At 37.1% G+C, this 14,763-nt stretch overlaps 1 protein-coding gene across 2 annotated transcripts in view; it reads left to right on the forward strand.

Moving 5' to 3' along the window:
* The first annotated feature begins 1,652 nt into the window (after positions 1-1,652).
* Positions 1,653-14,763, forward strand: part of arhgap27 (Rho GTPase activating protein 27) — a 37,256-nt gene continuing 24,145 nt past the window's right edge. For both annotated transcript variants that reach the window (XM_079850813.1, XM_079850814.1), the window contains exons 1-2: positions 1,653-1,981; positions 4,707-5,625. In XM_079850813.1, coding sequence (XP_079706939.1) covers positions 4,798-5,625 — 828 coding nt within the window. In that variant the 5' untranslated portion in view covers positions 1,653-1,981; positions 4,707-4,797. The remainder of the gene's footprint in view (positions 1,982-4,706; positions 5,626-14,763) is intronic.

Genomic DNA, 14,763 nt, shown 5'->3' on the forward strand with positions numbered 1-14,763 from the left:
AGTTGCTCCGGCTCCTTCGAGGCTTGTATGGTGTGGTAGTGGCATAGGTTAGTTGTCACAAGGGCTAGAAAGGTTGACATGGAGCATGCTAAATCTCAAACTGCTGGGAAATCACCCGTTTTAAACAAACCGAACAGAGGAGAGTCTACTGGCAAAAAGAAAAGGCAACAGAGTTCGTAATAAAACGGGTATCAACACTGACTAGTAGCAACTAACATTGACTAATAATAACTGAGGCTTTTCGGAGATGGGTGATGGATTTTTTTTAAATAAAAGCATCGCGGAGAAGGCTTTTTTAATTATACAGGTGAGTAAAGTATTTTATTGAGCAGATAAATTGTCATGTAGCTCTCTAACAGAGTTCATCTATTGTTAAGGGTCATATTCATCCGCACAGTCACGCAGAGCCGAAGCACAACCAAAACAGTGTTCTTCCACAAAATGCATGCAGTTTTGTTTTTTAATCGCTAGAGGGCTAAGTTAAAGGCCATGAGTTTTTTAAATTATTTTTTATTATAAAAATTTCCACTTTAGCAGCAGTTACATACAACAAATTTTCCTGTTGTATTCCTATCTATATTCTGAAGGTTTTGACAGAGTTTGTTAACATATCATTCACCTGATTTACATACTCCTATAAACATGGTAATATGACAGTATTTTCTGATTTATGGAGTGAAAATGCAAATATCCAAAGTCCCCTCTGTAAAAAACAAAACTTTATATGTCAACAAAATGAACCAATATTTCAAATATTCAGATTTCTGTTCTAGAAATGTATTTAAATTGCTGCATTTTTAATTATATGATGCCTCATTTGAATATTGTTTTTAAAAAAAAAGGGTATTTCAGAAAAAACTTTAATGTTCGGATCATTTTACTGACTCTCTTGTTCGATCTCGTTCATCAAAATGAACGAATCTTTTTTCGAGTCATTTCGTTCATTTAAGGGGCTTTAAATGTTACACTTTTAACAGGCAAATTCCCGAACACATCCACCTACGCAATCTTGATCCTATTCTGAATTAAGAAATCATTATAATAGAGTCAAAAATAATTTGCAGGGAACATAAATAATTTCTTTACCTTCCGAGTCTTTCGTTCATTTGTCACATGACAGTTCATGAACGACTCATCACTATAGTTAACTGGGGAATGGTGATATAGTCGTCTATTGAATATGTGGATGTCTTTTTCTCGATGATAACCTTTTCTACCTCAACCGCACCCCATACTTTAAGACCATCCATTATTCAAAAGCTGTAATGCCGTTTCCTGTTGACCCTGGACCAGTTATCAGCACGACACAGACCACAAGGTGAAAGAAAACACACGAGAGATTAGCATCATTGACTGATGCGTGAACCTTAAAACCTTCATAAAGGTTCCTTAAAGTCAGAGCATTCCTGCCAACACCCACGTTTGAAGTCTGTAGATTCCATATGACTCGGAAATATGAGTCATAATGCCGAAAATTACTTTAATGAAACACAAAGTACAGGCCTTCAGTTTATATTCACGCCCCTGCCGGCGTTGCCATGTCAATGTTTAAAAACACACTAGCACTGGCACGTTCTCTTCAACGTTTCTCTTTTTTTTATTTCCTGCTTCCTCATTTCTCAGCTTTTCCATCTTTTGACAATTGTTCCCTCACTTGGTGAATGTAAAAGCACTGGTGGTTTTGATAAGCAGTTGCGTTGTAAATCATATGAGGATCATCAGTGTTTGTTTGTAGACACACACACACACACACCCTCTGCTCGCTTCACTCAGCCACACTCAAACCCGTCTAGCAACACAAATCTGGGCACATTTCTCTCTCACACTGACTCAACCGCACTACAGGTCTAGAGTATGGGGCTGACACATCCTGGATTAATCGAGGGAGAGACAGAGGTGATAGTTCATTACTAATGTGAATTCTCCAGTTATCCCAGAGCTCACAGAAGAAGGAGTCGAGGGATTATTCTGCTTTCCAATGGTAAGTTACTTGTATCTGTGTTGTTTCATTCACCCAGAATACCTCATCTCACTGTGTTAATGCATGCAGTTTTGTTATGAACAGCTGTCAACATTATTTCCTGCAATCTGTATATTCATGCAGTAATAAGTGCATGTTCTTCAGAGACTGATGATAATAGTTGTACTTTCCCAATCATGTACCAAAAGGAGAGTTTTGTTTTGATTGTTATGTTGTGCTTTATCTATGAAACAGAATTTGATTTAAAATATGTTAGGATGTAAGCAAAAGATTCAAATGATTCAAATGTAATTAACATCTCATAATTGTTTGTATATTAATCTCACTTTAGGTCTGTATGTGTTTATATACAAACTAACATATGTGCAAGTCACATGTACATGTTATATGGAAGAATTCATAATTGTTCAGCAGTCTGAACTCTCTGTCTAACTTGAATGTTTTCATGAGAGGTTCGGATGCATTTCTCTTGACACAAGAGGCGTTGACTGGCTGTAGTCCATTCCACGGAGACACAGCACATGAAAACACACGCTCATGTCTTTGTCAGTTGCTGTTGGTGTGGCAGTTTTAGAATTAAAATAAGATGTTAGTTAATCAGTCATCACAGAAACATCAAATCTGCTTTAGCAATTATGTCATTAGTATTTTGCAACAACCACAATGAAACCGAGATTGCAGTTTGCACATAGCATGATGGATGTTTTCCTGTTTTACGAGTTGATGTTTCCCCTATTTTGGCGTCTCTTCTTCTGTGTAGGTTTGGGGTTAGTGCAGCGTTCCTCTGCAAAATACACTCACTTCCTGTAGCAAGTGCTGTGCAGAAGAGCTGTCCGCCGCTTTAAATGTTCATGCTTTTAGCATAGCTGTTTCCCTCTAGGTAGTGATGGGGAACTAATCATAATTTAACTTAATATTCAAATTTATAACAAAATACTGTCTTTTGACAAGCAATATTACAAAATATTATTTGTATTAATTGTACAAATATTGTAATTGCAATATTATTTGTAGTAATTTGCACTACAAATTACAAACCAAAAGTAAAAACGACTGCAAAAAAACAAAGAGAGCAGTATATTTTTTACATATATATTAATGATCAATGGTTCATTTATATGAATCATGTCCATACAATAGAAGTCAAGGGTAGCCTAACTAAAATGGTTTGGTTGCCAAAAACATATTCTTCAAAATAGCATATTTTGTGTTTCACAGAAGAGAGAAAGTCAGGTTTGGAACAACATGAGGGTAAGTAAATGATAACAGAATTGAATGGCAAATAAATTTACGTCATCCTGAAAATCAGTGCTTTTCAACATGACAAAGATGCAATATTAACCTCCGGTTTCACAGACAAGGTTTAAGACTAGTCTAGGATGTTTGAGCTGTTTTAACTGAAAGCAACTTTCACTGGCAGATCTTCAAATATGTCACTGCCAGTGTTTTGTCTCAAGAAAAAAATGTCCTAATTAAACTAAGGCCTAATCCTGGCTTAATCTAAGGTTTGTTAACTGCATTTGCAACTGCATTTATCATTATTTGTTCCTGTCCTGTTTTATAGGATGATTTATTGTCGGGGGAACTCATGGGCCGGATGCGCCGTCCTGCCCTGAGTGTCTCTCTCTCTCTCTCTCTCTCTCTCTCTCTCTCTCTCTCTCTCTCTCTCTCTCTCTCTCTCTCTCTCTCTCTCTCTCTCTCTCTCTCTCTCTCTCTTTCTTTCTTCATGCCTGCATCTTTTCATCACTTGTTGTCTGCTCTCTGGTTTCATTAATGTAAATATTCAGTTTTAGGCTGTCTGCTGTCAGGTTTCTCTCATCTCTCACTCCGACACACCTGTTGTTCCCCTGGTTTATCTGCATTCCTCTGCTTCACAAATATTTTGTTCCACCCCATCAGAAAAGCCCTAGTTGCAATAAACAAACCTTATGTAATGCTCTAAAATAACCCTTGTTTGTTTTGTTTTTTGCCATTTTCACCTCTGTGCACCTATTAGTGACACTGATTTAATTTACAGTACATATACATATTCTCTTTGGCTAATAATTATTTTTTTAGACTTTTACATTTTAATGGTGCTATAGGGTGCTGTGGGTGGTTGCTAGGGCACTGATATGTGGTTGCTGAGGTGTTCTGGGTGTTTGCTAGGTTGTTACTTACTGTCCCAAGGAAAAAAGCACCTAAAGTTTTGGCTTTTTGTTTTGCATTCCTGTCCCAAGTGAATCTTTAAGTAAAGTATATTCTTGTTCCTAGTAAATCTGTTAAAGTCTTGTTTTGTGGTTTCTATTTTTATTTTTATATTCTTGTTCCTTGTAAATCTGTAAGTAAAGTTTTGTTTTGATTTTTGTTTTTTATGTTCTTGGTCCTATAGCAAATCTGTGTTTTTGTTTTTCATATTTGTGTCCTTAGTAAATGTAAAGTTTAGTTTTTTTTTCTTTTTTGATTTGTTTTTGTTTTTTTGTTCCTAGTAAATCTATTAGTAAAGTTTTGTTTTAGTAAAGTTTTTTTATATTCTTGTTCGTAATAAAGTTTTTTCTTTGTGTTTTGTTTTGCATTTTTTATTTCTTGTTCCTAGTAAATCTGTAAGTAAATTTTGTTTTGCTTTTTTATTTTTTGTTTTGATTTGTTTTTCATATTCTTGTAGACGTATATGTTTGTTTGAGCTTCAGATCTGAATTGTTTCAAACAAATTACCTATTGTTTTTTTTTTCTCCTCTTTCTTCAGATCTCATGATGATTATATATGAGCCTTGATTTCCTCTTTGCACCGAACACCAGCCACTTAACAGGTTTGGGATCAGCAGACGTGGGCCACTATGTCACTTTCACAGCAGGTTCTGGTGAAATTTGAATACAGTTACACTGCTCGAGATGGCAGAATGGTGTCCATCAAACCCAACGAGCACTACATCCTGGTAGCCAAGACCAATGAAACCTGGTGGCACGTTCGGAGACACGAGACGGACAAGCCTTTTTTCATTCCAGCTATGTATGTGACCGAGCTCCCACCTGAAACAAACCAAACTCCACTGGACCCTCCAGAAGAGTTTAGTGGATTGAAACCCCTCAAGCCCAGCTCCGAGACAGCTCCTGATAGTCTTCCCGCCAACATTAAACCTGCTGAGGTCACGCTTCGAGTCCCTGACTCCATAAAACGAGACTCAGAGAAAGACGGCCATAGAATATCAACATATATTATTCCAAAGGAATTCTTTGAACTGAAGGGTTTGGATCCAGATCCCCTAAAGGTTGAAGCAGAGGCCGGTCCTGTGCCTGAACTCCAGATTTATGACAATGTTTCTTTCAACCCTGGTTCTCCATCTAAAGGGGAAACACCACCCTCTATCTTATTGACACCTGCTTTTACAGATATCACCTCAGAATTGGAGATCAAATCAATTGAGAGTCCAAAAGAGTCAATAGAGAGGCCTCGGGTGGACTCAAAGAGCCTGGATCAAGATATTCAAATGCTCATTAGATCTGGCTGGAGTGAAGACATGTGGAACCTCATGGATAAAGACAAGAATGTGTATGAGAGTATAAATACGGTGAGAGAACCAGAATCCTCAAAACCTGATGATAATATGACAGTAAAGACACAGAGTTCCCCAGTCCCAAGCCCTGTTACACCAGATAAGCCTCTGGTAAGTAATACTTCTTCATGTGCAAAGTAAAGCTGCATTAGCCTACATAAGACAGCAATTTCTGTATGTAGCAAAACAATTTTCTATTTTATTCCATTCTCCAAATATGTTTGTAACAACAGCAGTGTTGTTCAGTGACAAAGGCTAGGTATAACCTATTCATTTATTTATAAAATGTCTGTGAATTTAAGTGATGACCCAGTATACTTTAGAATACTCATCTCATAATGACTTGGATTGCTCACAATCGGATTGATTTAGCTGCTTTTCTTGAACACATGGTGGTGCTGTATACAAATTAGCATCTGAGCCTACAAAAGTGAAACCAAAGGGAAGTGCTGCTGATGTCTCAGGTGTCAACATCGTTATCAAATGATAATGAAGCAATAATTGCGTCAGTTTAAAACTTTAGCTGTCCTTAGAATTTGGTGTAGAAGTGCAAGCATTACATGACCAATTGATTGAATAAGAACTTTCATTTTTTGAATTTCTGAAGGCCTCTAAATTTGCAAAATGATCAGAACTTTGCTAAGAAAACTGTTTTACAAAATATAGTAGCCCTACATGTCATCTGATTGATCTTTAATCTGATTGAATCTTTGATCATAAAACAGCCTTTAAATATCATCTACTAAGACATATTATTGGAACATGTAGAGTGGCAACTGATATTTATATGCATTTTATGCAAATAGTCTGTTGTACTGTCATAAAAGGCTCACTGATTTACATTACAAGCTATCAGAATTTCATCTTCATTTTTGGAGATATAAACAAGAAAGTTTGCACCAAATTCCATAGTTTTTACCGAGTAAAAAATATTTTTCCTGCTCGAGTGTGAGCTCCATATTCTCACCATATGGGTCATAAAAGCCTGATAAAAAAAATGTCTAAAGGTTCAGTAAATTGATCCATTTTTTTAAACTATTTCTTCTTACCATTATTTCGTATGTCAAGCTTTGGAGGGTTATTTTTGTTTTTTTACAGTAGGCCTATGTAATGTAACTGGTGCTCTGTCTGTCTCTGACTCGTAGCCTAACGTTACCGTTGATTTTGCTCAGATTTGATTTTAGAAAATAATGGGCTAAAAAACGCTTATCAAGCTCTTACCTCCCTATCTTAAAACAAGTACGTAACTAAACGTACGTTTTGTGGTATATACCTACTTTAAATATGTAAACATATGTAAATTACTAATAAAAATAGTAGCATAAAGTTAGGCTACTCTTTTCTTTCGACTGTTCCATCCGTGCCGATCCTAACCGCTCGCGAACTACCGTTGCTATAGTTACAGCCTCACGAGCCTAGTCTTGTTGTGAAATAACGACGTTTGAAACTTTCCTTATGTAACGTTATGTAAAATTGAAATTTGTTTAGACTGGTCGTAAAATTAAGAAAATTTAACTGTGAAGAGTCAAGCAACTCCTCGTTATGCGTCCTAATATTGACACAATTTATGCTGATATAGGCTAGCTGTTAGATTTCTGCGTTTGAAGCGCTGTACCCGGATTGTGTTTATTAGCAACGTTTCGACCCTCTTCAAACGCCCAGTCAGACTCAATTTCTGGAGCTCCCTGCCAAGTGATCTGCATGTCAATGGTTTGCTCTTCTATTTGTGTGTACGGCCGCTGCCCCTCACCGGCACCGAACCGGCTTCTCCATCCGTTTCATCTTCCACACCGGTAAACAAGACGCGGTGCGTATGGACAACTTTTATTTGTCTAGTAACGTTAGAGTAGGTACCGAGTTTATCATTAATTACCTAGTTATTTATTAATGGAGTCGAAACGTGATGCGTGGTCCCGAAGTATAAGCCTAATTTGACTGTCTAGGGGGAAGGTGTTTTCAACCATTCTATCAGAGTCAAATGAAGAGCACAACAGGTTAGGTGAGTTGCTGCCAAGTGCCCTTATGAGTGTGAGTGGCACTGTAGGGAGGTACAGTACCTGGCGTTTACTACAACCACTCCCACAAACACACCTGTTTCCCTGCGGAGTGACGGATAAAGCACTTCAGCGTTAAAACGATGGATTCTAAACATCAGTTTTGCTGCCGGTTGGATTGTCTTTTCATCTTCTTGTAACGGGAAGGTTTCACCTGTGCAGACACGTAAGGTATGACAGAATAATCCTGCGCTTCCGGTCGGGAGTGATGCGGTGAGGAATCTGAGGTGATTTGACGGACAATACTATCGTGTGTGTTACTTACAGAATGAGACGCTACCGACAAAAACATGTTTCATGCATCTGTTATTTTGCGATTTTAGGCTTTTGACTTTTCATAAAGTGTTGTCTCTAGTGGAAAGAAAACACCCACTTTTAAGTGCTTTTATTGCACTTCATGTATTTGCAGATTTCAATTAGCCAACAATGCAAACCTTAAAAGGCCGTCTTCTCAAAATGTTTTTTTTTTCTTCTCCTGCACAGAGTCAGACATCTCCAGTTCAGCAGCTTTACACACACAACACTTTACAGTTTTATTCCTATCCGTATTCCGAAGGTCTATACCGAGGGGTTTGTTCATATATAATTCGCCTGATGTTATACATTTTGACAGAAGTACCTCATAGTGATAAAAAGAGAAATCAAAAATCCCCTATATGTCAACAAAATGAAACAATAATTTTGAATCTGACTTAATCTAGTGCTCAGATCTCTGTTCTGGAAATGTATGTAAAGTATTGTAGGCTATATTTAATTAGATAACGCCTCATTTGCATATAACATTTCAGAAAACTTGTAATGCAATTTTTTTTTTTTTTTTTTTGCAATTCTTAATGTAGCCTAATCAATCATCTTGGGAAGTATGGGGATATTTAGTACCATAGTTAATTTTCTTTTTTACCCTATTCACCTGGGGATAACATCGAAGTTAAATTAGCACAACCTTACTTTTAGCGTATTCATGTTTGTTTGTGACTGTGAGCAAAATAAGAAATTAACCAACATTTTAAATGGGTACATTTATTTAAAACAAGTACCAAAGTACATAAAAGTGGCATGTTTTTTCCCCACATGGATAATTGACCATGCTTGGATGTGTTTTTTTTTTATTATTATTATTTTTTTAATAATTATTATTATTAAGTTGCAAGGAATGCATTTCAATACTATTTATTTCATGGCTACACTACTTAAAACAATTGGTTGGGAAAAAAATGATATAGGCTATTATATTATATACGAATTTGGCATTTTAAAGTAAAGTTTTTAACGTTTTTTTTTATCTCAGACATTCTTATTAATTATTGACCCATATATCAAAATACCATAGTATTACCATCTGATACCATCACTTTTTGCTAGGCATTACGTCACTCTCTTCCATTAGTGGCCAGTCAGTGTGTGATTAACATATAAAAGACATAGGCAGCAAAGATTTATGTTTTTGCAATAAATTTATGTTTTATGTTTTGATTTATGTTTTTACAATAAAAGTGTCATCAGAGAGTCAAGAGCTCTCAGTCTTGCTTTTAGGTAATTGATAACTGTGCATTAAATGCAATTCTCTGCATGTATCCCTGAAGTGTCCATTTCAGCAGGTTTGTAAGCGTGTGCTGTCTTCTCTGTGGGTTTTTTGGTCGGATAGCACAAGAACTCTGGAGGCCTGCCAGTGAAGTTTTGGTTTCCATAGAGATGGTGGTTTCAGCAGTGGCATGGCTGAGGTGCCATTCAGTCCGGCGGGCACAATGTGTGGCGCTGGTGTGCAGTCCCGGATATGTAGGTCAGCTTATGCTAATGCTTCTCACACAGCGCAGTGCACTGGAAGACCCCATCCGTGTGCATGTGCACGACAGCAGGAGTGTGAGCAACATAGGTGGAGTAGATTAAGATTACAAGAGATGCAAGACTGTATGTGTCCAATCGAGTTTAGAGAGAGAGATATTGCTTCAGTGAATCTTTACCAAAGTATTTGGCAGGTATACACCTCAGACTGGGTTTGAGTCTGCCCTGGGACATGTTCCCATCTCTGATCCCATACTCCCTCTCTCTTCTCCTAATCATTAAGATATTGCAAAAGCACTGTTCAATCTCAGCTCAGCAAGCAATCGTAATATCAACAGTGTGTATACTACATTATTTTAAAGTCACCATGAAATCAAAATGGACAATTCTTATTTTTTCATGGAATATTGCAGGATTTAGTAAAGACGAGTGTAACTGCACACTCACTTAAGTATATTTTATTTTTGACGTTTCAAGCAGCTTTTGTCAAGGTAGCCTAACTTGTCAATTATACCATCTTTACAAAGTTTGGCTATTTTCTTAACACGTTACGTGTTTCTAAACGTGTGCGTTTGCTTCAGCTATTGCTCTACTTAAGGAACTGATATTGCAGTATTTATCATAAATAATTTATTTGTGCACATTATTATTATTATTATTATTATTATTTTTAATTCATGAGCCCTCATAATCTTTGATCAAAATAACTTCCCCTCCCTCTTGCAGCAACATCTCTTCTCTTCTCTGATGACATGATTACTGGCACGAGGGCGGGGCAACCAATAGCAAACCACAATGATCCAATCAATTCCCCATGGAAAAAAATCAAGCCCCGCCCTACAATCTTTCTCGTTTAAGAAGCCGCTTCACTCGGATGTACTCCGCAATAGAGAATAAAAGACTATTGCAACTTTCGTTTCATGCCGACTTTAAAATGTGTAAAAAAAAAAAAAAATTAAACACATGATTTTAAGAATGGCAAAAGTCATGTGATTAACTGTTAATTATTCTGTTGTTGCTGAGTTGTGTCCGCCTGAAGTGTTTGTCTTTTGGCTTTTGCAAGTCTGTGCTGATGTGCTCATTAATGTCTTTGCGCTTCGTTTAGTAATTAGGACGGCACTTTATAGGTGGGGCGTCTAATTTTAGCGCAGTGGTGAAGCCCATATCTCTAATGATGCAAATTTCCTTAACATTTACTATCAAAACAAATGTTCGGCTATTTCCCTCTTCTGGTAACTCATTACATTATATACAACTTTACAGATTATAGACTTTGGATCAATATTTGTTTGTTCTTGACCAAATAAATCCAGGACATATCGTTAAGCGTTTTAATTTGAGTGTTTGAGCCGATTGTTACGTTTTCAGCTCCATTCAGCATGTTGGATCTCCTTGCGTGATCGTGACTATTCTGCCTTGCTCTGTTCAATGAAATGTGGGAAGTTCCTTTTCCACCAGTTTGTTTTGATACCACAGGCAAAGATCTTGTTTGTCTGATGGTCTGCATGCTAGTAGCTGCCTTGAAATGTCAAGCAATGTCAGCAGTGTGAAATGGTATACTCCATTTAAAACTATTTTATAATTAATTTTTGTAATATTATATTCTGTGTAATTATTATAGTTAGTATTTGTACTATTTGTACCCCAAAAAAATTTTTCACACTACAAAAATCAGATTAAACATGTTGAAAAACTTAGTTATTATATTAGTGCTGGGCAACGATTAATCGCGATTAATCACATCCAAAATAAAAGTTTGTGTTTACAAAATATAAGTGTGTGTACTGTGTATTATTATTTTGTGTATATAAATACACACACATCATGTATATATTTAAGCAATATTTGCATACTGTAGGCTATATATGTATATTTATACATTATATTATATATAAATAACACGTACCGGTATTTATTAAATATATACATGCATGGGTGTGTATTTCTATATACAAAATAATTATACACAGTACACACACATATATTATGTAACACAAACTTTTATTTTGGATGCGATTAATTGTGATTAATCGTTTCCCAGCACTTTATATTACATTACATGATTAAATGCTAACAACTTCTCTGACAAAAAACACACCTAAACTTCCCCATCAGGTATAGTGAGAAGAAAGCACTCAAGAGCTCTCAGTTCTCTCTGTACTTTCTGTGGGATTTCAGGTGTGAATAGGGGAAGTTTTGGTCTTTGCTATTAGAGAATTAAATCCAATATGCAGTACAGAAGTGCAGTGTTATTCTTATTCTGTGTCGTGCCTTCAAATTCATTTACTAGACTTTGAAATTTAGGTACTGTAGACCATTTTATGTCCTCTTCTTATAGTGACCACTCTGACTTGTAAATTGTAAACTAAAGCTATGTCAAAACAATATCCTCATGATCATGTCTAGCATGTACACCAAAAACAATTGCCCAAGTAACGCAAGTTGCCTGTGTTTTTATTTCCCAGGAGCTTTAAAAAGAACATGTGTGTTACATATAATCAGCCCCATGTTGTTCAAAATTATTGCTGCATCCAAAATCTCTTACCACATTTGGTTTTAAACTTACTTTGTGACCATTAAAAAGTGTGTTCTATACACTCACCTAAAGGATTATTAGGAACACCATACTAATACTGTGTTTGACCCCCTTTCGCCTTCAGAACTGCCTTAATTCTACGTGGCATTGATTCAACAAGGTGCTGAAAGCATTCTTTAGAAAAGTTGGCCCATATTGATAGGATAGCATCTTGCAGTTGATGGAGATTTGTGGGATGCACATCCAGGGCACGAAGCTCCCGTTCCACCACATCCCAAAGATGCTCTATTGGGTTGAGATCTGGTGACTGTGGGGGCCATTTTAGTACAGTGAACTCATTGTCATGTTCAAGAAACCAATTTGAAATGATTCGAGCTTTGTGACATGGTGCATTATCCTGCTGGAAGTAGCCATCAGAGGATGGGTACATGGTGGTCATAAAGGGATGGACATGGTCAGAAACAATGCTCAGGTAGGCCGTGGCATTTAAACGATGCCCAATTGGCACTAAGGGGCCTAAAGTGCGCCAAGAAAACATCCCCCACACCATTACACCACCACCACCAGCCTGCACAGTGGTAACAAGGCATGATGGATCCATGTTCTCATTCTGTATATGCCAAATTCTGACTCTACCATCTGAATGTCTCAACAGAAATCGAGACTCATCAGACCAGGCAACATTTTTCCAGTCTTCAACTGTCCAATTTTGGTGAGCTTGTGCAAATTGTAGCCTCTTTTTCCTATTTGTAGTGGAGATGAGTGGTACCCGGTGGGGTCTTCTGCTGTTGTAGCCCATCCGCCTCGAGGTTGTGCGTGTTGTGGCTTCACAAATGCTTTGCTGCATACCTCGGTTGTAATGAGTGGTTATTTCAGTCAAAGTTGCTCTTCTATCAGCTTGAATCAGTCGGTCCATTCTCCTCTGACCTCTAGCATCAACAAGGCATTTTCGCCCACAGGACTGCCGCATACTGGATGTTTTTCCCTTTTCACACCATTCTTTGTAAACCCTAGAAATGGTTGTGCGTGAAAATCCCAGTAACTGAGCAGATTGTGAAATACTCAGACCGGCCCGTCTGGCACCAACAACCATGCCACGCTCAAAATGGCTTAAATCACCTTTCTTTCTGACATTCAGTTTGGAGTTCAGGAGATTGTCTTGACCAGGACCACACCCCTAAATGCATTGAAGCAACTGCCATGTGATTGGCTGATTAGATAATTGCATTAATGAGAAATTTAACAGGTGTTCCTAATAATCCTTTAGGTGAGTGTATAGTATGAATGTGTGTAGTATGGCTGAAATTCAGACATACTACATCCACCATGTTGTCATCACATGGTCATCACAAGATCTACAGCGTCAGTTGCATCACTTCACTTCCATTCACAACTCACGGTTCCATGCTGGTGCAATGCTGTCCCCACCCTCATCCGGAATGCAGAATCCCTGACAACTTAAAACTCATCTCTTCCGTGAGCACTTAACCTCTAAAAAAAAAAAAAAAACAATCCTTTCCTTTTCCGTTGATCCTCTCTTGTCTGGCTTTTGTTACCCTGAGCAATGCCTGCACTTTGTATTTTGAGCACTTCTTCTTGCATTGTTTTTGCCTCTTTCGCTTAATTTAGTCCTAATTTATAAGTTGCTTTGGAAAAAAGCGTTTGCTAAATGACTAAATGTAAAGGTAACTCTTCTCCCTTGGCCTCATGGGATAGTAAAGTGCCAACCGAATGTGCACTTCAGAATCTCGCTGGAATGAATGAATAAATTCGGACATATTACTCAGCTCACATACTGTTTTTCACCTACTATATAGTATGGAAGTAGGCATATTCGAATGCAGCAGATGATTTTCTTTCTGCTGTGGAACACAAAAGAACATATGAAGAATTTTTCAGTCAATACAAATACAATAATAGTCAATGGGGACCAAAAGTTTCAGGAAATATAAAAGTTTCAGGAAAAAAAAGTGCAGAAGTAATCCAAGGTTATTCATTCTCAAATCAAATTGAAATTAGTGATCGATTCATGTATACAGAGGCCAAATCAATAATATCAAACTTCATTGGCTGTTTTGTGTCACGTGACTTAATGTCATGATGTCATCGCACAAGAGCCAATGAGGTTTAAAAACCTTGAATGTCTGGAAATATCAGGTAATTGAAAAAATAAAATTTTGGTCTTATAGTCTAGTCACTAATCTATAGACTAGTTTATAGGCTAGTCTTGCTTAGCAAAATTTGATTGGCTAAAATTTGTGTCCCTTGTGAATGATATAAAATGATTATTTTCAAAATAATTTACTCTAATCTTTATGGATAAGTCATGGAAATGTGTTGGTCAAAGGATTGGGAAGCTATTTTAAGGTTTAATGTTGAATTTAGTCACTTAATATTATGTAATATTAAGAGTATACTCATACACTCCCCTCTCAGAACAGGATGTGAAACTTTTTTATCAAGACCTTTGTTACACATTTTTAGTGTAGACATGCTACCGTTTGGGCTTAAGATTCTCATCTAACCAATAATAAAACCAATAAAAAAAAAAACCCTGCATTGAAGGAGGGACCAAAATATCACAAAGACTTACCAATAAACCACATGGAAACCAGCCAAAACACAACTGCATTGCAACAGCTTACCAATGGGTTTTTTAATGATCAAACACACTTGTTCATAATTCTTGAAAGCACTGATGCTTCTTGAAACCGTGTTGAAGTTGGACGTATTTAAGGTTGTTGCATTTACTTACAGTATGTGAACGTGTTTATCTCTTTGAGAGAGGAGGAAGTGAAGTACCTGAGTGTGAATGATGGGCAGATAATGGCTGCAGTGTGCTAGGAGCTCTCACAAGCCCAGACTTTTAGTATTCAA

Source organism: Squalius cephalus, assembly GCF_949319135.1.
Source record: "Squalius cephalus genome assembly, chromosome: 19".
Taxonomy (NCBI): domain Eukaryota; kingdom Metazoa; phylum Chordata; class Actinopteri; order Cypriniformes; family Leuciscidae; genus Squalius; species Squalius cephalus.